This window comes from Chiroxiphia lanceolata, chromosome 19, assembly GCF_009829145.1.
Source record: "Chiroxiphia lanceolata isolate bChiLan1 chromosome 19, bChiLan1.pri, whole genome shotgun sequence".
In the NCBI taxonomy this organism is placed as follows: Eukaryota; Metazoa; Chordata; class Aves; order Passeriformes; family Pipridae; genus Chiroxiphia; species Chiroxiphia lanceolata.
The window spans coordinates 8,906,051-8,929,692 of record NC_045655.1 but is presented as its reverse complement, the minus strand read 5'-3'; the positions used below and the strand labels follow the sequence as shown (position 1 = coordinate 8,929,692).

The 23,642-nt window shown below is 41.6% G+C and overlaps 1 protein-coding gene across 1 annotated transcript in view; it reads left to right on the top strand.

Moving 5' to 3' along the window:
* TEX2 (testis expressed 2) overlaps positions 1 to 23,642 on the top strand; it is a 43,372-nt gene that overhangs the window by 16,427 nt on the left and 3,303 nt on the right. Inside the window, 9 exon segments of the mRNA XM_032706874.1 lie at positions 347 to 1,639; positions 1,642 to 2,000; positions 8,059 to 8,259; positions 9,427 to 9,763; positions 10,908 to 11,155; positions 12,498 to 12,647; positions 14,016 to 14,115; positions 17,900 to 18,032; positions 21,682 to 21,804. Coding sequence (XP_032562765.1) covers positions 373 to 1,639; positions 1,642 to 2,000; positions 8,059 to 8,259; positions 9,427 to 9,763; positions 10,908 to 11,155; positions 12,498 to 12,647; positions 14,016 to 14,115; positions 17,900 to 18,032; positions 21,682 to 21,804 — 2,918 coding nt within the window. The 5' untranslated portion in view covers positions 347 to 372.

Here is a 23,642-nt window from a genome sequence, read left to right as displayed (position 1 = left end):
CCATGCCTATCCATGACTGCCAATTGTCCTAAGCCTGTTTTTCTCCCTGTCTTTCTTTGAATCTGCTCTTGCAGATGGTAATGGTAATAAAAATGATATATTTAAGCAGATGCAGAGGGAAGTGTTAACTAAAATATAGATATGTTTTATGCAGTGAAATAAATGTACAGTAAATTTCTTTAGTGTCAGTCTATAATTTGACCAGACAGCTGTAAATTCAGTGAGATGGGAGCATCCAGAGCATTTTAATTTTCAACTGACTGACCTGTTTGGCTCAACACTTGAAAATAAGGTACTTGAAGGGTGAAAAAAATGCATTTAACATAGTACTACATTTTCTCCACAGACTCTGACACATCTCTGGAACCTGCAATGACAAGTCGGAACAGTAGCCATGCAGAGAAAACTGGTGAAATGTCCTCAAAGCAGTCAACACCAAAAGTGCAGGTCCAACGATCTGTCTCCCAAGAAACCATCACTATTCATTTCTCTGCATTTGGGAAGGAGGAAGAAGAGGAGGAAGAGGAGTTTAAGGAGTTTCTTGATGAGGAACTAGATGACCAAAGCATTGTAACAGCACTTGAAGCCAAGGAAGACCTCTGCTTTGAGCATCCCGGCCATGACCTTTCTGGTCCAGCTACCTCGCTTAACGTGGCCAACTCTGCATCACTGCTGTCCTCATCACCTGCAGTTCTGCCAACTGCAGAGACTGTGACGCTCTTGGATTCTCCTTCTGCATCCCGAGTGTTCAGTGCAGTGCCACTAGTCCTGTCTCCATCGTCACACTCATGTCACACAGTCGACGTATCAGGTGCATCTGTGGCGTATCAGGTGGGATCTGTGGAACAGAAATCCAGCCTGTCGTCTTCCCCATCCTCATCCCCTTCCAGATCTACCGGGTCATCCACAATTTCTAGTTCCAAGCCTTTTAAGGGGTTAGTCAAGTCCCTTTCAACAGATGTGGAACCCAAAGAACCCACCCCACCGATGCGACATAGACAGTTAATGAAAACCTTGGTGAAATCTCTGTCTACAGACACTTCTAAACAAGAGTCTGAAGCTGTGTCTTACAGGCCACCTGACTCGAAACTGAACTTGCATCTGTTCAAACAGTTCACTCAACCTCGAGCTACAGGTGGTGATTCTAAAACTGCCCCCTCCTCTCCATTAACATCCCCCTCTGACACTCGTTCCTTTTTTAAAGTACCTGAAATGGAGGCTAAAATTGAAGATACTAAAAGACGCCTTTCTGAGGTAATGTATGAGCCTCTTCAGCTGCTCAGTAAAATAATGGGTGATGAAAGTAGTAGCCACAGGCCCAAAGCCTTATCTTCAAGTGCTTCAGAACTCTCAAACCTTTCCAGTTTGAATGGCCATTTGGAAAGCAATAACAACTACAGCATTAAGGAGGAGGAGTGTGACTCGGAAGGGGACATCTCTGGAGGTGACTCTGTGAGTAAAGGTGATCAGTCAAAGGCTGCTGAGGAACATGGAAAAGACACAGAGACCCCAAGCTCTCAGTCTTCAAGCACAAAGGACGTGAGTTCGAAACCTTCACTCGTACTTGAAAAATGTTCGTTGTCTGCACTAGTGAGCAGGGAGGATGAGGAGTTTTGTGAACTGTATTCTGAGACTTTCTCTTGCTAGAGGATGAAAGCAAAACTGATAAACCTGCTGAAACCATGGTGGATCCCGAGATGACTGAGGAAACTGTCACTATGCTCAGTAGTGAGGATGAAAACAATCTGGATGTGCAACAGCCTAAACCACCGTTGAAAACTTTGTATGTCTTAACACTGTTAGTCTATGCTTATTTAATTATCCCTCTCCCTGGCTACTTAAGTGGACTCATACTTGGAATGGCCCTTGGATTTATGGTAGCTGTCTGTGTGATTTGGCTTGTTACTCCACGTACTCATGAATATCTCAAATTTCATAAAAGTATGAAAAAGCGATGGAATACAGGAGCTCTAGACATCAAAGAACCTGACATACTGAAGGTGAGATCATGGCATTTTGTGTGTGTTTGTGTGCATTATTTTGGTAGAAGAAATAAACTGCATTTATTCTGAGGGTTGCAAATGAGCTGAATTATCCCCCGTTTGTAAATAGAGTTGTCGTTTAGGGTTAGGTGGCTTTGGCAGGGGCACAAATGGTTTAATATCTGAGAATATATAAGATTTCAATGTCTTTAAGGATTAGTAGAAAATGGAATTTCTTCAAAAGTAAAAGGGCAAATGGTTTTGCTGAGGGATTTGAAATTATCCATGTGAATTACTGAGAGCAAGCAGTGTCAGAGTTTAGTGTGTAAAAGAACATTTGTTCTTGAAGCTGCATTTTGGGAGATGTATTTTGTTTCTGGGATATTTTACTGTCTAGGCAGTAATTTGTCTTGTCTGTTCAGTCTAAGCAGAGTCAGAAGTGTTGTGTTCAAGTGCAGCATAGAGAGTTGGAGAGCATATGGAATTCTCAAACATGAGCTAATTAGGATGGGAGGAGGAATTACAGCTCAGCAAAACATGTGCCTGAGAGCTGGGTTTTAAATGAAGCTCTTAGAAAATTTGTTCTCCCTCCTCTTTGCCCTTCCCCATCTCCACTTCTTATTCAGATCATGCAAGTTCATATGTCTGGCTGTCTGTCCAGCTGTGATCCACCACTCAGCTCCTTCTGTGGCTTTGTGCTTGTTGTCCCTGCCCTGCCTCTCCTAACCTCCATCTGTGATGAATTAATATTTTCCCTATTGCAGAATTCTGAGCAGTAAAGCACCTGCTGGTTTCTCATGTGCTCCAGAAGCATTTCAGAGTGATAGTGGTACAACCTTCACTTGATATCACTTGCTTAGGAGAGTATTTGTGTAAATATTAAATTGAGCTTTCTGAAGATGCATCTCCAGCTGTGTAACAGCACAAAGGTTGCAGGAATTTAAATTCAGCCTGTATTGGGTATATGCTGTAGAATCTATAGTGTATTGATAGCTAATCTCATGTATCCTTAGGTAAACTGAAAAGTTAGAGAAATGTAATACAAAATGCAACTTTTGCTGAATAGAGGCACCAATTGCATGTCCAGCCCTCGTGCTCCCTTGGTGTTCCCTTTTTTCCTTGAATGATAGGAGTTGTGGTCTTTATTTATTTGCTGTTGTGGATGCAGACTGGGCTCTCCTGGCTGCTCAGCTGATTTACCTGCTGCTCACGTGGACAAATCTTGACAAGCTTTCAGTTCTGTCATGGTTAGTTGGGTGCTGAGACCCTGCATATAAATTTGCCTCAATGCTTGGAAGCTGGTAGAGATCCTGATGTTCATTATTGGCTGGTGTTCAGCTGTCTCTGAGGTGTTGCTGTTAGTCAGGAACCTTTAAACTGTATATTTTAATGCTTTTATCCAGGAGATACATTTTGTGAGAATGGCTGCAGGCAAGGAATGAACAGTGTGGAGAAGTCTGTATGAATGGAGATTAATGTTTTTTATGACCTGACAAGTATATCTTGTGCTCATTAACACTCAAAGTAACTGTCTTCAGTATGTAAATGTTTCAGGATTTTAAAACCCAGCTCAGTGCCCATATTGTAGTGGAACATAATGTAATGTGATTTAGCAGATTGCAAGTTATTATTCCCACTTCATACAAGTATTTTCTATTTGCATCTGTCAAAATGAGTACTGGACAGTTTAGATCCTCCGAGAAAAGGAGGTAAAGACTTAATCTGTAGCAAAACTCAGGCAAACATAGGAAAATGAAACTTGATGCTCTTGCATAAAGATGTTTTCTTCAGAACTTGTTGGTCTCGTATTCTGGCCTGGCCTGCTGTCATGCAGTTATGATAAATGCTCTGAGTAAGATCCCTTTATGGGGCTCAAGGAGTTGGGATTCTGCCAAACTGCTGTCAGGCTATTTTTGTCCAAGTATGTGTGCATTCTCCCCCATGTAAATAATGTTGGAGAAGTTTGCATTTCCCAAGTTTCAAAAACTAGTGGAAAATTCCCCTCAGCAATTGCTGAAATACTTGAACATTTTTATTGTCTCCCACAAGATTGTTCCTTGGCAATGGGGAAAAAATAAATGACTGTGGTGCTGGTTATTGTGTGTTTCTGTAGAGTTCTGTACTTCCTTCATGGTTTTGGGTTTGGGGGAGAACATCCCCCCAACCAGAAAATGCACAAACCCCCTGCATCTTCACTGCATGTTTTCTTATCTGCTTATTCTTAGTCTTCAGTTCTCTGGTTTCCTTTTCCTTTTTTTTTTTTCCTCTCTGCCCACATATTTTTTTCTCCTTTAATCCATTAGTCTTTCCTAACATCCTTCTTGGCCTTTCAAGTGTGCATTCCCTTGTGTTGCGCTGGCTGATACGAAAGGTTTTAAGTAACAGCTAAAAGGGGAATGATAGATTTACCCTTTCCATTAGAAAGAACTTTTAGGAGAACACAGTGGCAGTGCCTGCTGGAGAAATGGAGCTTTTTGAGCCACAGCTCTGCAGAAGGAGGAGGTTTTTTATCAGCAGCTGTTCCTGAGCACCATCCAAGGGATTTCATGTTCGACAGTGGCCTCTGACAGATAAATGTGTTTTCCAGTAAAGGTGATGGTTGCTTCTCCCACCTCAGATCTTGTCTTTAGATTCCCTGTCAATAAAGCTCAAAAGGTTCATTACCTTTTTCCTCATTTATCAAGCAAAACACTATTGCAGTATTGTAAAATAGTGGTAATGTGAGGGATACTAATAGAATTAGTGTGATTTGAGTGATGATTGTATCATTTAATAAGAATGAACTTTTTTCTGTTAAAATCACTAAGAAGCTTCAGGGACAGTTTTCATTCAGATTTGGAATTGTGTTGTGGAAGTGGCTTTTGCTGATTCTTTTATTTATGTATTTGAGAATATCCTAAGTAATGATTTTAAGTTATTTTTCCTTGCAGACTTGGTCTGTGCCCCAAACCCTCTAGGTCCTTCCTAAGGATCTTTTGCAGTTCCCCCCATCAGCAAGTGCTGACCTTTATAAATGGAGATCACAGGATCAGTGTAAATGCCCAGCAGCTGCAGGGCAGCACATGACTATGGTCATTGTCCTCCCTGAATTACTGAATTTCTTATTTTAACAACTTCGCCAGCACAAAAAAGACCCATCATACAGTCACTCCTCTCCTACACAAGGAAATCCTTTGTTTTTTCAGTAGTTTGGGGGAAATTTATCTGTTGTTAGCACGTTATGGTAACATAACTTCTCTGTTTGGGTGCATTGCAAAATGATTTCCGTGGGCTGGGAATCTTTTGTTGCAGTTTGGTTTTGCAAAAAGAGGGGCAGAGGTGTTTCTGCTAAAGTTGTTCTTGAAATACCGGAACTTTGGAATGACTTTTAGGGTTTCTTGGATAACCTTCTCAATGTTTTTTAAGCTAAATGAAACAGTTTACAAAACTGAAGATCACTGACATGAGAGGGCAGGTGATGTCATTACCCCCTGTAACACTGTTAGATAAAATTTCTGCAGCTGCCACACATTTTCAGATTCAGTAACAGAGTGAAGAATCTTGGTGAAGTATTAACATTTCACTCTCAGCAGTGCAGTGTTTCTCTGTAACAAAATAGCTTGAATGTCCAGTACAAAAAAGAAATTTCCTTAGAAATTAGGAAACTAAAATTTTACGTACAAGGAGGGTTTGTAGTAATGCAATTTCCCTTTCATCCTGACTGTTGTCTGAAAATAAAACATTAAATATTTGAATCTAAACTTCTGTATCTCTTGGGTTTTGGGCTATGCCTCAAATCCATGAAGCAGCCAGTCTCCTCCTTGTGCAGAAATCACTGTGTAGGTTGCTGGTTTAGGCAGTAAATGTATTTATCTTCTGTTGGTTCTAGGTTTTATTCAGTACCTTTGACAGCCAGAAATCATTGTTGAAAGTCTTGGTGTGGTTCTCCAGTGGCTGATAACGTGGTGGTTGTGCTGTGAGAAACATTTGCACTTCTCTTGGGTGGCTGTGAACAGTGAGCAGGGGAGGTGGCACCACAGGCTGTGAGGATTGTGAGTTTGGCAGGTTGTACAGCTAATCCACTTGTTTGAGGAGGAAAGCCCGGGCACATGGTAGGGATCAGAAAAGCAGGAGGGATTATTACTCCTTACTATGGCACATGGCAGTTGAGAGAATGATGTGTTGGAAAACTCCAGCCAGTTCCATGTCAAGCAGGACATTAAAGGAACATCAAGTTTCAGGTACCACACGTACCCCAAAGTTTCCAGCCCTCCTCCTGAATAACATCACAGCTTACTGGAGTTAGGAAAAGGGCTCGTGGCTAAGCTTCCTACAGAGATCCACTTTCCAAGGAGCCCTTTCTCCCTGTGCCAGCTGGTGTGGTGTTTGCCTGAACTGCCTTGCAGAAGGAGGCAATAAACTTCTGAGGCAGCAAACGTCCATCTGTGCATTTGCCCATCTGCAGGCTCCAGCCACAGTGTCTGAGCTAGAAATAGCTCAGAGTTCTGATCCGGGGGCAGGTGGGAGTTGCTCCAGAGATCTGGGGGCCATATGGATATTCCAGCTCCACACAGAGTGAACGGCTCGTGATGGCTTTGGGCAACTCATGTGATGTCCTTGTGCTTCAGTAAGTCCAGCTGGAGTTCCTGGCTGAAAATTAATTGCTGTCTGCTCAAAGATGTCTTGGCTTAATAATTTCTAGGAAGGAGATGGGATGTGCTCAAAAATGCATCGTCCCTGCTGTGCAGAGCTTGGTGACTTATAGAAACCTCTGCCTTGTGCATTCTGCTTCCTGTATGGTAGTGGTATAGAACCCAGTGTAAGCAAAAAACCCAAACATAAAGCTGCTTCAAAGAGTATGCCCTGATTCCTGTTAATAAAAGAGGTAATCTGCTTTGGAGCTGAGCAAAGATGAATGGCTTAATCTTTCCTGAACATAAAAGAAATGCTAATTTATCTAGGTTTTTCAGGGTTTGTAGTGAAACTGGAGCTAGATGTTGGAGTAAGCAAAACACAGATAGCACTGTTACTATGGCACCTAAGAAAGTGTGTGCTGTCTGCTGTAAGGAATTATGGCACTGAAGAAAATGAGCATTCAAATAAATTTTACATTTCTGTGGGTGGGTGGAAACTTTAATAATTCGAAATGTGGCAGTAATCTCTGGGTTATTTTGCATAAGATAGTTACAACGTATTGTTTTGAGGAATACTGGGGTGCTCATTCAGCTCTCCCCACTTTCCCCACTGTGCTCAACCAGGTGTTGGTAAAGGTGCCATTTTACTTGCTGTTGACATTGATGAATGTTGAGTGTGCTGAATTTAAGGTTCTGATGTGCAGGTGGAAGCAATTATCAAAATATGTTGTGTGGCAGGTTAGGAGAAGGGAAATAGTCATTCCCTTGAATGACTATTGTGGTTTGTCTTCTGCCCCATTTATCACCTTGCATTTCTGTAATCAGATGTCAGAGACAAGAGTAACATCGTGGTCAGAGCCAGCACTTACAGGCCTGTTCCAGCAGGGCTGGCTGGTTTGTTTGCTCTTTCTTTCATTGCACAGAAATTAATTGAATTTAATCCACATGTAAGACTCCTGTGTTGTAGCAGGGCCATTACACAACATGTTAAAGGATCTCCAACAGTGATGGTGCATGAAAGCAAACTCCATTGTGGTCTTCCACTGAGCCCTTAATTGTGGGTGATTGAAATGTCAGAGCTGCCTGTAAGCAGACAGACTGTTTGCTCTGCCTTGGCTCTTGGTGATTAGGATGTCTGTGCTTGCTGGGAGCTGCACAGTCCTCCTGTGCCTGCCTGGTGGCTCTTCCCAGCATCCTGCACATCCCACCGTGGTTCATGGGGATGAGGTGAGAGCACCCTGTGCTACATATACAAAACAATTGTGTGCTTGACACACCATCCTCATCTCGTGCTCTGTCAGGTCGGTGCCACCTCATTTGGGGCGTTTACTGCCTCGTTCTCTTCCTGCAGTAAGTGAAAGAACTTCAGCAAAAGCTTGGATAAGATTTAAAACCTTTATGTGCATGCTGTCCTTGGTTTTCCAACAGCTTAAAAGCCTGTTAACAAGTGTTTTCTTCTCTAGGGATGGATGAATGAAATTTATAACTATGATCCAGAAACATACCATGCCACGTTGACTCACTCCGTGTACGTGAGGCTCGAAGGAAGCACCTTGCGACTCTCCAAACCCAATAAAAACATTTCTAGAAGAGCTCTGTACAATGAGCCAAAGCCTGACGTCACCTATGTCAGCCAGAAGATTTATGAACTGACAGAGAGCAGGGTGAGTGTGCCTTATTTATACCTGATTTTAGCAAAGAACACTTTGCAACCTCTCTTTAACCTTGAAATTTTTTTTCTGCTCCTCTATTTTCATGTTCTGTTGTTATGTAAACAAAACTGTTGTCGTGACTAACTTGCAAAAGGTTGTGCTGGGGAGGAAGATGGAGCAGGATTTAGAAAAAAGGGAAAAGCATGGGTTTTCTCTGTCAGTTCAGAGCAGAAGGTAACTCATGGGAGCTCAGAGACTTGTTCCCCACACACGAGATTACTGCAGGACTGTTCTGAGGGTTACACCAAAATTCATCATCTTTGGTGGTTGTCTCTATCCCAAGGCAGCTCAGACAACATTTGCTTTTCACTCAGTGGGGGAACCTACTTTGTATGGAAATGTGAAAGGGGAGAGCAAGAGGTGGCTGGAAAGCCGTGACTTGCTGTAGGTACTCCCTGTCCAGGGAAGGAGATGGGGATTTTTACAGTTGGAACATCAACAGTAATGCTGGGGCGGTTTCACTACGTGTTGTTTGCCTCCCTCAAATCTGGGAAGAGTTGCCACATGAAGTTGATTCCATTGGCATTGTATTAAGTAATACATCAATAGCTCATTATTAACAGAATGGATTTTCTTAATGTGCTGCATCAGTCGAGGGCCTTGGCAGTGCAGATGTGGGAGGAAACCAGGCTTCAGTTGAGTGTGGAAGGGAAAGGGACAGAGGGACCGTGGTGACAGTGAGGAAAACCTCCCTCCATTCCCTTGAGTCCATGTGGGAAAGGACTTCTAATGCTCAATTTCATGAGATGGGCTTGAAAAGTTGAGTTTAAAACACAGTTTAGACTCTCATTATCTACCCCATGGTCACAGAAACAAGGTTCTTGTTTTTTCTGTTTTTTCTCTGTATCTATGAGAATAAGATCTCAATTAAAACAGAGTTTCTAATCCACATGATTGTATAAGCTGCTCAAATGGCCCTTGTTTTAATTCCAAGGCCATGGCTGTCACCAAAGACCTGGTGATAGCAGTGGGTTGGACATCCACCAGCAATGCTGAGTCAGTTAAACTCAGCAGATCCAGTGTGGGATCTGTATCTCTTGTGTTCTGTGTGAGTATCAAAACATAGAGGATACAACTGAAAAAAAATAAGTTAATGTAACCCTTTCATTTATCCTTCAGATTTCCCTGGTTCCCAAGAGTCTGGCACGGAAACGAATTTGGAATAAGAAATACCCGATTTGCATTGAACTCGCTAAACAGGAGGATTTCATGGCTAAGGCCCAGACTGAGAAGGAGAACGCAGAGGAAAAGTCTTCTGCTGAAAAAGTGGACTCAAACAGCGAAGAATCCAAGAAACCTCAGGATGGGGCAAAGTGCAGTAGCCAAAAGGATCAAGTGCTTTATCTCTTTGGGAGGACAGGGAGGGAGAAGGAGGAGTGGTTCCGCAGGTTCCTCCTCGCCTCGAGGCTGAGGTCTGAAGCGAAGAAGCCACCGAGTCTGTGTGCGAGCAAGTCAGGTACTCACATTTTGTGTTCTGGTGTAAGAGTCTGTTAAAAGAAACAACCCAAAGTTATGTTTTGGTGAACCACAGTGATCTTTACAGGCAAGTAATACCCAGGGCACTCCTCTGCTCCTTATCTTGGCCTCTCATTCCTGCCTTCCCACCCTGCCTTTTCCTCTCTTGGCTGTATACTTGGCTGTATGCCTTCAACTGTTACTATTTTTAAACTATTTTATATGAATGCACTATTTTTCAGTGACTGTAATGACTCCTGTAGTATTTGTAAGGATGAATTGTTCAAACTACTTTTTTCTCATCAACATTTGCACTATTAGACTCATCTCTTACTACCCATCTTTCCTCCTCCATCCTTCCTTCCACTCTAATCTCCTGTAAATGATGAAGAGCTTTCTCATGGATTAGTGTCACAAGAAAACACATTTTTCTGTTTATGAATTCCTGCACTATATATCTATCTATCTGAATATATATATATCTAAACCACCACATGTGTTAGTCTATAGTATTGATCAAATGTTTGAAAAATTAATTTAAAACCATCCTCTGATATAATTTTAAACCTGAACGACTCATACTTTTCTGACTTTCTTCTCTGAGAAGCTTTTAAAAAATTAGTTAACGTCATTATTTCTGGCATATAACGTCTTGAAATCCAAATGCAAAATTAAGGGCTAATTAAAATTCTAATAGTTACATGCTTTTGATAGTACTTTTAATTGTAACAACCTATAATTAGATTAGGAAAAAAAAGTTTAGTCATAGGTACATTTTAATCACCTGACTTTTATTTTAGGCGTTCCCAGCAGGGCTGTTGGGAATTCTGCCATGTGTTGTACATATGTGAGTGTCCATATTTAAATATGCTATTGATCAGCTGACTCCTCCAGTCCCACATCCTACTGAGTGCTGAATCATCCCAAGGATTGGCTCATTTGGGTTTAGGACCACCTGAGCACACAGGAGTGGGATTTACTTTGAGCCTTTCAAAATGAGAAAGCACTACTCTGAATGTTGGGGGTTTTTCAGAATAAATTATATCTGCAAAACAACTTAATTCCTTTAGTGTTTGATCCTACACTCTGCTGTATGGCTGTCAGATTTATTCTCTGTTAAATGGGTATTATTCCTTTTAATTTAGGGATCCTGGCAGGACACAGCAGAGCTGACAGTCAGCCCGGAGCTCTCACGCACAGCCGGAGCGGCAGCAAGGGGAATGCAGAGGAGATCACAGCCCAGCCCAAGCACAAGGACCTGGCTGGCAATGTGAGGCAGAAAATGCTCCTGGACTACAACATTTATATGGCAAAGTGTGTTCCACAGGAAAAGAAAAGCCCTTCAGGTAGCCCAGTGCTCAGTGCAGACAGCAGCCCTACAGCTGTGAAAAAGGTAATGCTTGTCCTCCAGAGGATACACCAGTAACAATGTCTGCAGCTCCTACTAATCCCTTGGCCTCCTGGACTGCAGTTGAATCACTCTCAGTAAACAGAACCTTAATATTCAGTACAACACTCTTAATAAATGGGTCCTTAATGTTAAGTCCGATAACCATTCATTTAAAAATGTAATTCCTCTCGTGCACCTTGGTTTCTAGACTTTCATACAGTGTCCAGAAAGGAGCAGGAGGCTGTGGCATAGCATACAGATAAACACAACTTGTGGTCGCCCAGGAAAGCAGATATTCTAGCCCCCAACAGCCCCTGAAGCAGTGAGGAATTCTCTGCTGGATGTGGCACGTGTCAGAAATCCTTCTATAAATAGATGAGCAGAGCTGGCAGGAAAACCTGCGTCACAGCAGAACCTCCTCACCCAGCAGTTCTGGCAGCAGGAGGCTGCAGCCTTGGGGAGCAGGCACTGCCAAGAAATGATGTTCAGAACTGTAGCATCTACCTGCCTGTCTTAGAAAGCACTGCTTTTCTGCTGGCTTCGGGAGCTCTGCCTGGAATAATGAAGGTGGTGAATTCCTCTGTCGCTGCAGGCACTTGAGACATTCAATGTGTTGTGTTTCCTTCATGGAAACCTCCTGGTTTTAATGAAATACATGGTAGTGTGTGTACACACCCAAAGCTATTTCAGCTGCCTTTGCTTCTTTGTGTGTAGGCAGTGATGCAGCATCTGAATGTATAATGTTATAATATTTCCAGGTGTTTTGAGATGGTTCTCAAGTAAACCAAGACATAATCCTCTTGGATTGTAAACAAAACCTTTAATGCAGCAGAGGGAACAATAGTTTACTGAATCCTGTTTACAAACATTGAAAGGCAGAGTGTGTTTCCCTGCACTGTGTTTGTTTATTGTCTGTTTGTGATGTTTCTGAACTGGATTTAAGGATGTAAGATGGGGTCTTGCTTTCCAATTTTTTGATAAATCAAAGGAAGAGTAGAGATCTGACTGGGAAGAGAGAGTATCTCTGCTGCAGACACATTTATAAGTCTGCCCGCTCTGGGTTTATCTGCTTTTTCTGCCAGGGGTTAAATTACATACAGCTTTCTCATTTCATTGCCAGAGGTCAATCTATATCTGTGTGGTCTCGTTCCCTCTGCTGCATGTCAGGATGATGACAGGCCCGTGGCAGCACAGCTGATGTGTTTGTAAAGCTGCTCTCTCTGCTGAGCATTTGTGTTCTGAGCTGACCTGGGCTCCAACACCGAACTTCCAGTGTAAAACAGGCCTTTTCTGTCCTTAGTTTATAGAATTTATAGGGCTCAATAACTTGCTCTGTGTTTTCCAGTTGCCAAATGCCCATGAGGAAGCTGAAGAGGAAGAACAGGAGGCCTGGGTGAATGCTCTACTTGGAAGAATATTTTGGGATTTTTTAGGAGAAAAGTATTGGTCTGATCTAGTGTCAAAGAAGATCCAAATGAAATTAAGCAAAATAAAGGTACCTAATCTGGAGACTTGCCCTACACACTCCTTGTGAGAGAAATGAAACAAACAGTCTTTGAGTTTTAAAACAGTACAAGAAAGACTTACTTCACACTTACATGTAAAAGACAAGTAAATAAATGTGATGCAGAATTCCAGTTCAGTCTCACATGGATCTCAACACGTTAACTTGGTTGCTTCACTTTGAAATGAGCTACAGCTGGATGAACTATTTGTGTCTGTCTGGTTTTTATGTGAAAAGTAGAAGTATTACTGTATGTACTTCAGGGATAAATAGAACTGCTTATAAATGATGAAACTTGCTTTGGGAAATAGGAGATTGCTTTTAAGGTGGAGGAGATAAGGGAACCACAGTTCCAGTGTGTTCCTGTGTCCCTCAGACATGCACTGCTTGCAGGACAGGTCAGTGGCAGTAACAGTCATGGGAAGAGCTGTTTGTGGAGTGCCAGGATGCAGCTTCCATGAGCTGCACGAGCTCAGAAGGTGCTTTTGAGTGACTCCTGTGCCTTCCCCTTGCATTCTGTAACCTTTCTGAGCAGCAGAAGGTAATCACAGGCCTGTTCAGCTCCTGGTACTTGGGGAGGAGTTTGCCTGTTCCTAAAGGCAAAGGAAGATGTTTTCTTGCTGACAAAAGCTCTGGAATGTAGCTGCCAGCACCAGCTGTGAGAATGTGTTGCTTGTGCTTTGGGAGCTGAGCAGTAACCCAATTCTGCCCTGTTCCCACAGTTGTGACAGTAGAAAACCCAAACACCTCAGTGGAAACATTTTCAGTGGAAAGACTGGAAATGGATATATTTTAATGGGTTAAAGCACTGTCTGTTCACAGAAGATAGATTTCCCATGAATTAGAAATTTAAGTAAATAACTACCCAAACCATCATGATTCTGTGCCTCTGTTATTCCAGACTGTGATACAGATTTACAAGTCAATGTGCTGGGAAAGAATTTGTCAAAAATAAAAAGTAGCCGAGACGTTGATACAACTGCAATGATAAAATACGTGCCTGAATTTAAAATTCAAAGAAGTCTTTGTTTTTTATTCACAGTTAAATAGGATTTACACTTCTTTCTGGAGCTTTTTACATGCTTTGACTAAAAAGCATGCTGGAGGTTTAAGGTCAGCATCCAAACTTCAGTATAGTTTTAAAAACATTCCAAGTTCAGATGCCGAATCTCTCCCTAAATTATTTTGAAACTGATAACTGTGAAATTCTAGAATTGGAAGAAATATGTGCAATTATGTGTATTCTTTCACTGGTGGCACTTCTGCTCAGTCCATTCCTTAAGTTTTCCTTTCCTCTCTCAGGAAATGAATGTTTAGTTCCATAACATGTATTTGATTTTTGATCTCCTGTCCTTTCAGCTGCCCTACTTCATGAATGAGCTGACTCTGACTGAGCTGGACATGGGGATAGCAGTGCCCAAGATCCTTCAGGCCTTCAAACCTTCTATTGATCACAGAGGTAAAATACAAGCTTCCTTTTCTGGTTTTGCTAGATTCCTGCCTTTTTACCTGTGGAGAACAGGATTTTGATCTGGTTATCTTGTGGATGTTTTAATCAGAGGAAGATACATTTAATAAGAGCTGAGGAGATACTGAGAGGTCTCTATGTGAGGCTTGGTCTAAAGTAATTCTGTAGCTGTGGAAGTGTGATCATGTCTTTCCATAGGCAGTAATTACTAAACTAAACTAAAATTTGCATGCAGCTGACACATATCTGATCCTCTGCCATGGACTGCAGAGAGCCTTACACATCTCCTTGAGACAGATCTGATTCTGTACCATAGCACAAAACAGGTTTGGCTCCCAAAGAGAAGTTCTTCTGTTCTGAAAACACGGATTCAGAAAATGTAATAACTTGGAAAACAAGAATACAGTGTTGCTTTGAAAATAGACTTCAAAATACAGCATCATTTTATGTCCTTACTATTAAATATGGATTTTTTTTTAAAGCTGAATCACTTTCATATTGCTGCTTTATGAATCATAACTGTTTGTTTTCTGTTCTTTCTGGTTTGCATATGGTCACAGGAGTATATTTGAGGATCCTCATGTCACTTAAGTAGTCTCACAAGACAGAAAAACTTGGGATAATGCTTTTTAGCTTTAAAAGTATTTATTCCACATACTGAGGAGAGCTAGATGCTGTCTTTTCTCTAAGACGTAATCAGAGCAGTTTTTAATTTTAAATTGTGTCTGATTTTCTCCACTCAAGGTGCAGAAATTTCTAATTGGTATAAAGGGAAATACTTCCTTGGAGTACCTGTTGTGGTGCAGCTGTGGATTGCATGGCAAGCAGCTTTTTTTTGTTTTAAACTGCTCTTTCAGCTCTTAGGTGAAGTTACCAAGATAATTTCTAAATGGGACTAAAACCATTATTTGGTAGTGAGTAGTGAGATAGTAAGGGTTTAATGAAGATACTTGGTACAAGTGCTAAAACATTCTGGAGAGGCTCTAAATTACAGGCCAGCAATGAGCCAAACTTCAAGTCTCAGTAGCATATTTGGAACAATAACAAACATGGACAGAGCAAAGTTTGAGTAGATAATGAGCTCTGTGCCACTCAGATCACTGACTGAAAGCACGAGGTGAGTGAGCACTAACCTTTCCCTCATAAAACTGAGAACAAAACAGACTTTGGGGAATTACTAAAATCCTCTTGGCCATACATAACATTAGTTATGTACCCAAATGCTATTGTTTGCCCTTATCTCCTTGAGACGTGCAAGTCTTTGGGGAAAAGCTTTATCTATAAAACACGGGGTGCTTTGCTCTCAACTTCTGGAAAGTGTGTTTGCCACTGAGCTTTATAAACAAAGCATGTTTGAAAAGAGCAAAGTGGTTTTTGTTGTCACGAGGAAGAAAATGTGTCTTTTTCAGAGAAATGAAAACTGAATAGATGGAATAAGCTGGAGTGCAATCAGTATTTAGGGAACTAACACATATTGCTGCTGCTTGTCATATGCTCCCTGCGTGGGACAGCAGGTTCTCCAAGTACTGATGAAATCCTCCTGTGTTCCCAGCAGCAAAGTGACTTCACTGTTGGTACAAATTTTATTTTGTGTTACAGAACAAAAAACGTTTTAAACTTGTTACATTTGTGATGCTTGCCAAGTGGTTTCATGGTTTCTTTTTAAACAAGCCTTCGTTTCAGGCTTCTTGTCAGAGTGTTTCCCCTTTGCCTGGATTTAAACATTTCTTGAATTCCTTTCTCTGTTCTCATAACTTCAGTTGTAACCAAAGGCTGGAATTCTAAGTCATGAGATGGGATTTAGGAGACTTGGCTTCCATTAATTGCTGAAACAGCAATGAGATCAATTAATTCCTTCAGTTTGTTGTTCACTTAAACTGTGACAAGGAAGCATTTCTGGGAGAATTGCTAATCCTTGTAACTTCTTCCACCCTGTTGGATGATATGTGAACTCTTAGTTTCTAAGAGCTTGCAGTGAATAATTACTGAAATAACTTGTTGTGTAATTATACTTAAAAGGACTTAAATAAGGGTATGGTAATTGGAAATGCTTGTTCTCATAAGGATAAATGCATTTTTGGTAAGTTGACCTATGATAAACCACTTGGTTTATTGGGGAATATGAGGGGGAAAAAGCCCTAAAATTTCAGGGCAGTATCCAGAATGAACATTTCTAAGGTTTTTGGGTTTTTTAAGTGTTCGAGACATTCAGTCATTTGAGGTATTTTTGAGCCATTTGAGCCTTTTGTGAGGCTTTAAAATGCAGTTACTAATTGTGAAGTGCTTTGTTGCATCCAGAAGTTTTTTTTTAACCTGTGCTTGATTACAAGGAAAATATTTTTTATTATATGGCTTCTCTAAGTAACTCCATTTGTTAGCAGGCAGTGTTAGAAAAAAAATCTTGTTTGTGTTAATACAGTCCTATTTGGGTGACAGCATATGCTGTGGCATTACTGTAATTCTCTCAAGGCTAGGGAACCAGAAAATTCTGAATAAATTGTACCATCTGCCCAATTCTTCACTCCCTCTCCCTCCTCTCCCTCCCCTTTTCCCTCTGGAAAATGCGTATGAACGTTTTCTGGCCAGAAGAAATTTTCCCTCTCAGTAATGGCATCCTTTGCTTAATTTGATCTACTGTTAAAACAACATTGATGATTGAATTGTGCCAACTCATTGATTAGCTGGTTTTCCTTGTTTCTCATGATCTTACTGCTGCTTTCTCATTGTAAAGAGGAAAAATATATATATAAGCTTGTGTTTGAGTTGTTGTGTTTGGTTTTAGAACAGTGTTAGAAACACTGTGTGAGGGAAAAGAGTGATTTGGGTTAGTAAAGCACCAGCTTGCCTTCATCCTGCTTCCAGCATGGAACCTCACAGGGGGTCAGTGGCCTGGCCTTTGGGAGCTGCCTGTATTTCTGTAAACAGAAACAGTGGGATTAGGGACAGTACTGTTTTTCTGACATGTTTTTGCAGAAAACAGTAGTTCTTTATCTAATAAAATGTGACTTTTACAGATAAATCAAACCCAAAGAGTAATTTTCATTAATTGCTTCTGAATAAGTAAATGAAAGTAGAAGGTGTCAGTGGTTGATGTGCCAGGTACTGTTTTTGTGCAGCTGCAATGTCTGGAAAAGGAAGATGTATAATCTGTGTTTATTGGCATCTGATTTCTAGCATCTGAATCACAAATACCTACAGCTTTGTTTAGTCCATGGGGCTGCAGGGGGTCACTCAAGAGGCAGGACCTAATCTTGCAGCTATTCCCAAGACAATTCTTTTGGTGAATATTCTGCACAACAATAAGATTTAGTGTAATACTGCAGATCTAGAGTTGTCAAAGTAATGACCCTGTTTGCTGTGAGTAATGAAAGAATGCCTGTAGCTCAGTTACTGAGGGAACCTTGTCATACTCCTTCAATCCACCACTGGCAAAACAGGAGTCAGCAGGTTGTGATGTGACACAAGCAATATTGCTCTGGGATTTCAAGTTGTGCTTTGTTTGGACAGCGTCAGTAGAGGAGTGTCCCCATTACTGTATGGCTTGGAGCAATGCTGTAAATAGTTTTGAAGTGAATCCCTGATTGTATTCTCTGTTCTTTATCTCATTTCTGATCTCTTAAGCAGTTTAGGTATGTGTAAATCACACTCCTCTTTAGATTGCTGTTTTTCAGGGTGGCTTTGATTTACATCTGACTTTGTTCAGTGAGCTTAATATGAACAGAAAGCTTGCTTTGTGATTGTTCTTGAAGTGACATCTTTGTGTTGTTTATTTTAGGACTGTGGGTTGATTTGGAAATGTCCTACAATGGATCTTTTCTAATGACCCTGGAGACCAAGATGAACTTGACCAAACTCGGTAAAGAGCCTCTTGGTGAAGCCCTTAAAGTTGGTGAGATCGGCAGAGAAGGGTAAGGGATGGCACTGATGGAACCAAGCTGGAGCTTTCATTGTGAAAAAGCGGGATTTTCCTTGTGTCTGAGCAGCTCTGGCTCTGCAGTAGATTGAAAGGAGCTGGGGGGGTTTCATACACGTGAGCATAGAACGTGGCCTTTCTGTGCAGCTTTAATGTTTGATTGCATCGTTGATAATCATCTTAATAAAAGGCTTTTGTGATACAATTATTTTTTTATATATTTTTAGTAGGATTTTAAATGTGCAGCAACTAAAATTTAGGTTTGTCTTAGGCTTGATTTGGGGTCTTAGACAGTAAAGCTTGAATACTAGAGATGCACAGAGGCAGAAATGGAGGTAGACACGTGTAACAGGCTACTACAGCATGGTACAACTACAGCTGTAAACCATGGAGGAGTAAACAATGGGGAAGGTAAATAGGCTGTAATTGTTAAGAAGAGACTTTTTCAATAGTTTTATTGCACCATGGGTGTAATCACACCACTGCTTTAGTCTCTATTTTTCCTCATAGCCCACTTCTGTTTCCCTGCTATGTCTCAGTGAAATGCCTTATGTAGATAAACTAATTAAGAAACACTATACAGTAACTTACCTCTCTTGTATTTGTGCCTTCCCTCTCATTTTTGTGATTTGTTGGAATTTTTGAGTGTCATCAGTCTGTCCATTTGTATTAACCTGGTGAGTGACACCTGTCAGATATCCCTCCCATCAGCTGTGGAGTGTTCATTCTTTTTGTGCTGTGTTCTCTTTCTGCTTAAGAAATCTGCAGTCCCTGGACAGTAGGTGGTCTCTGATTTAGTGTGCACAAATCGAGAAAATAGTCTCTAAATCTGGCCATTTGTTTAGCTATGAATAAAATGTCGTGGTCTTTCACAATGAAGATACTGGATGCTTTGTATGCTCATGTCATAGCTCTGACCATTTATTCTGAGATATCTTGAGGTAATACTTACAGCAGCCCTATATTTCAATGCAGTCATGACAAGAAAATAAATGTGAAAAAAACCTAATGGCTGAATGATCTCATACACTGGTGGTAGAAATTCAGAGGATTTAAAATCGACCCAGATTCCCATTGTCACTGCTTGAAATAAATATTTCTGAATTTACATCAGTGTAACTGGTAGGTGCAAATTTTTCAAAATCCCTTTAATCCCACCCCCCCCCAAAACGGGGGATGGAGAAGGCAATGTCTATACAAATCAAATTCTTGCTTTCCTTCCCCCATCCCTTCAGGATTTTCTTTGTGTATTTTCATATCTGCTCAGTGCAGAAATGGCCTCAGAAATAATTAGTGAACGCATTGATTTCATATTTAAAAACCAGTTTGCTGCTGGCTGAGCAATGGGCCCCCAGCAAGGCAGATGGAAGTGCCTGTAGCCAAGCAACCGATTGCTTGGAGGTATCAGCATTAACAGCTCTGCTCCCTGCTCGGGGCTGGGATGTTTCAAACCTCAGGGCCAGGTACCAGCTTTACATAAAGAGCAGCCTAATGTATTCTAGTTTAAATGAGGGCTTTTTTGGTTGATTTTTTCCCTTCAATACAATGGATATTATAAAAAAATAAGCAAAGACAGAGAAGTACAGAACAGTTTGATTCTCATCTGTGCTTTCCATTGTGTTAGCTAATTTTAATTTTACTGCCTTTTTTAATTATCAGTTGGCAGTTACTGTGACAAACTGTTCTGCATGTGTTTGCATCCATGATCATGTTGTAAAGTGAGGAATGTTGGTTGCTGACACTCATTTGTGTCCCTCAAGAGCCCAGATCAAACCATCTCTTGAGAGGCAGTAACCACAAACTGGTGTAAGAGAGGCACCCAAGAGGGAGGGGGGAAACAGCTCTGGGCTTTAACTGTCCATGGATGTTGTCAGTGTAAAGGGATACAAACGGGTCTGTGTTGCACTTGCTGTTTGAAACAGAAGTGAGACATCCTGAGATAAGTTTGATAATGCCCTCTCAAGAAAATAGAACTCTCAAAGAGGGTGGGAAACTATTTAATTGCCAGTTTCCTAAAATTAATACAGCACAAGGTTCTGCCATACAGAAGATGAGGCAAACTCAGCAGGTTAACCCAAATTTACCACAGCTTCTCACCCCATCAGTCCTTTTGGCTGTGTTGGACCACATAAAAACAAGCTGACAAATGGCAATTCATAAAATATTGTGCAATCTGCACGGGAACAATACTGTAGCTCCAAAGTGGGTTTATTCTGCCAATGTTTGTGTCGTATAAATGGTCCATTGTATGCAGAGAGCCCCTGAAATCTCACTCAAGCTTATTTATTGTTGCTTTGTTTAATGCGAGGAAATCCTGAGGTCTGAGCTGGTCGGTGCTTGTGAGGCACCTTTAACTAGGAAATCAAACACCTTGTTTAAGGTGACACCTTTGAGAGCCCTGAGAATGCTCTGGGCATGCTTTGAGCTGGGTGGTACAGCCTGCACAGGAAAGTGAAGCGAGGTCACACCCTGGTAGAAAACGTGTAGTTTGAGTCTGACCTAAAAATGTGATTTTCTCCCTGAGAACCAGCTCCAGGGTTGCTATCTGGGCCAGTGACAGGAACCATCCACCACCCCCCAGTCCCCAGGGAGGTGGCTCAGTTTGGTGTGTGCCTTCACTCTCTGCAGGTACAAAATACAGCTCTGGGTAAGAAGAGGTTTGCAGTTCTGATTCCATACCCTGGCTAGGAAATTCTGCAGTGTAGAGAGGTCCTGGGGTTACTCTCCAGTTGGGAAGGAGTCCTGTGCACTGGGAGCTGCACTTGAGCTGTCCTTTTTCATTAGGACTTCATGCAGCAACCACCAGTTTGTTCTGTGTACAGAATATCAGGCAGTAGCCTTAGTCCATGCCCTGTGTGAGGTTATTAAATGCTTCAGATACACTTCCAAGAACACACACACACAAAGAAAGAAGACACAGCTATAAACTGTATTCTGAACATGCTGTAGAGAATTACAGTGCTGGGTATAGTCCCCAGGGCTAAAGCCATATGCTTTTGAAGCTTGTGTTGTGTAACTGTTTTAGGCTCTTGCTTTCAGTAGAGATCTGTTCATACTGAAGTGTATCCACTGTATCCTTCCCTCATTTTAATCCGTTTAAAAGATTTGAAATTTTTCCTGTGATTGTACCTAAATTCTTCCACAGGTTTAAGTCTAGGAATTAGTTACTACCGGGTGGTATTTTGTACCCTAAGAGCTGCCCTTGTTTGATTTTATTACTTTACTTTTCCCCCATGATATTCAAAGGTTGTTTTACCTGTCCAGCCTCCGTTCTGCTCAACCCATGGAAAGCCACGAGCAGCAGCAGAGATGCTTTCAGTTCGAAATTGAATTTTTTTTCCGAATTATTTTTTTCCAATAATAATTATTTCGAATAATCTCCACATTTGATTTGAATATGTAAAACAGCCACCACCCTGCCAACCTCTTTCATGCAGGATTATCTTCCGCTGGGGAAAACAGATTTTCTGGTTTGAATGTAGTTCTGCCAGCCTGGCTTCAGAGTGGTTTTGGTTTTGTTCTTTCAGATAGTGCTTACAAAACAGAGGAGGGGATAGTTCAGTCATGTAATGTCAGCCAAAGCTGTACAGGATGAAAAGCTATTTCAGGATATTACATTTGACCTGGGAATTGCATTGTTTCAGTTTCAGGCCAAGGGCGTATTGTCTTGCAGACAGCGATGAGGAATCCTCCAGCGCCGGCTCTTCAGAGGAAGATGATGCTCCTGAGCTGGCAGGAGAGAAGCAGGTGACTCCAGGAGCAGAAGGGTGAGCTCTTTAATCCTTCCCTCCCCCACAGACCCAATACCTTGCTCAGTCCTGGAGTGCTCTGTGCCCCACAGAGTGTGAGGATATCCTGGCAGGGAAGCAAACAACTGCAGAGCAAAGAGCAGCAGTGGAGCCACGTGCTGCCAACAAAGGGAGCTGCTGTGCTGAGTGCTGTGCTGTCCTGGGAGCACTGCTCACTGCCCAGGGACCTGTCCTGGGAGCACTGCTCACTGCCCAGGGACCTGTCCTGAGCTCCACTGGCCACCTCCCAGGCTCTTGGCCATGAGAGCCAAGTCACGGGGCCAGAGCACCTCTGAGGACCTTCCCCAGCATGTCCTGCCTGGTAGCAGAGCCAGGAACAGGATTTTGTGTGTGAACTCGAAACACTGTATGCAGTGTTACACCCATGCTGATCCTGCTGATCCATATTTCCAGTGTGGTCTTTTCTTAAAGGAAACAACTGTTCTCAAGCCTCGCTTTCTTCTCAGTTTTGTGTTGCTGGCTTTTTTCTTGTTTTTTGGTGGGGTTTTTTGGTTGGTTTATTTTTTTTTTTTTATTTCTGGAGCTCTCTGAGTGTCTGGGCTGTGCAATAGTGCCCTCTGATGCTGTGCACGAGTTCCAGAGGATGTTTCCCAACATCAGCGTTGCCACGTCATTCCTTGTTTTGGCTGCTGTTCTGATTTTTGGCTTTCTGCATCTGATTGCAATTGTGCTATGCAGTGAGAAAGCTGTAGTCAGCCAGAAATGTCTCAGACAATCACAATGTTTCCTATGACTGAACACAACCCTGATTTTTACAGTGAATGTACCAGAAGACTCATGACTTATTCAAAACGTTCCAGGGAGTTTCCTCAGTTTTATTCCTGTACACTTTTGAAAACTATGTGAAGAGTTGTAGAAATTATTGCATTTGATGCATTTAATATCTTCTAAAAATTCATAGATCATATAGAGAGCTCTTTATCAAGAGGGCAAAGAGAGAAAATGAAGAATTTTTGTGTAGAATACTGAAAGAAAGAATCTGCATTACTACCACTATAGAATCTGATGACCTGATGAGAGAGTAACTACTTTCTCTGGGTAAAAATACAGCTAGTATAAAATCCAAAAGTTGAAATTAATTCACCCTTTTTATATCAGCTGAGGAGTTTCTTGCCTTGTGTTGTGCTAAGGAGAAAACTCTGTAAAAGTCTGTGTAAGAATGTGGGGGGTTTTTGGTTCCCCCCCACCCCAACAGGAAAATGTCATTTCCTGAGGAAGGTTATCTCTGGTACATAACATCAGGAGCCATAATTAGCTATGATGTAGTGTGTGGAAAATACCAAATATGCTGTTCTTGGAGTGTATATTTCCAACATGAGATAGGGGTGAGAAAAGACAGATTCAGCCCTTAAAGAATCTGTTTTAGAAGCCAGGAATGCCTGACATGTTTGCCAGGAAAAACCCTCTTCTTGCAGTCATAGTTAACCATTTTGGAATATCATTCCACCCACTGCTAAAACTGTTTTCCTCTTCTTTGTCAACACCTTTATACTCATAAAGGCTACAGTACCTTAAAATGAAAACCTTTCTGTTCAGCACACACTGTTAAATAATTAGACATGATAGTTGGGCCTTCTAAGCTGATGATTTGTGCCTGTCTTGGTGCATCAGTGTCTCGACAGTTTTGTTGGAATGGTAGTAGACAAGGTGTCACTTCCCATGCCAGCTTGCTGGCATAAGTGATGGAAGTGTATTTGCAGTTTTAAAAAACGTTGTGTTTCCAGTGCCATGTGGGAAGGAGCGTTCAGCCTGAACAGAATTTCTGCCAGGCACTTGTAGCTGGCAGAACACAGCTA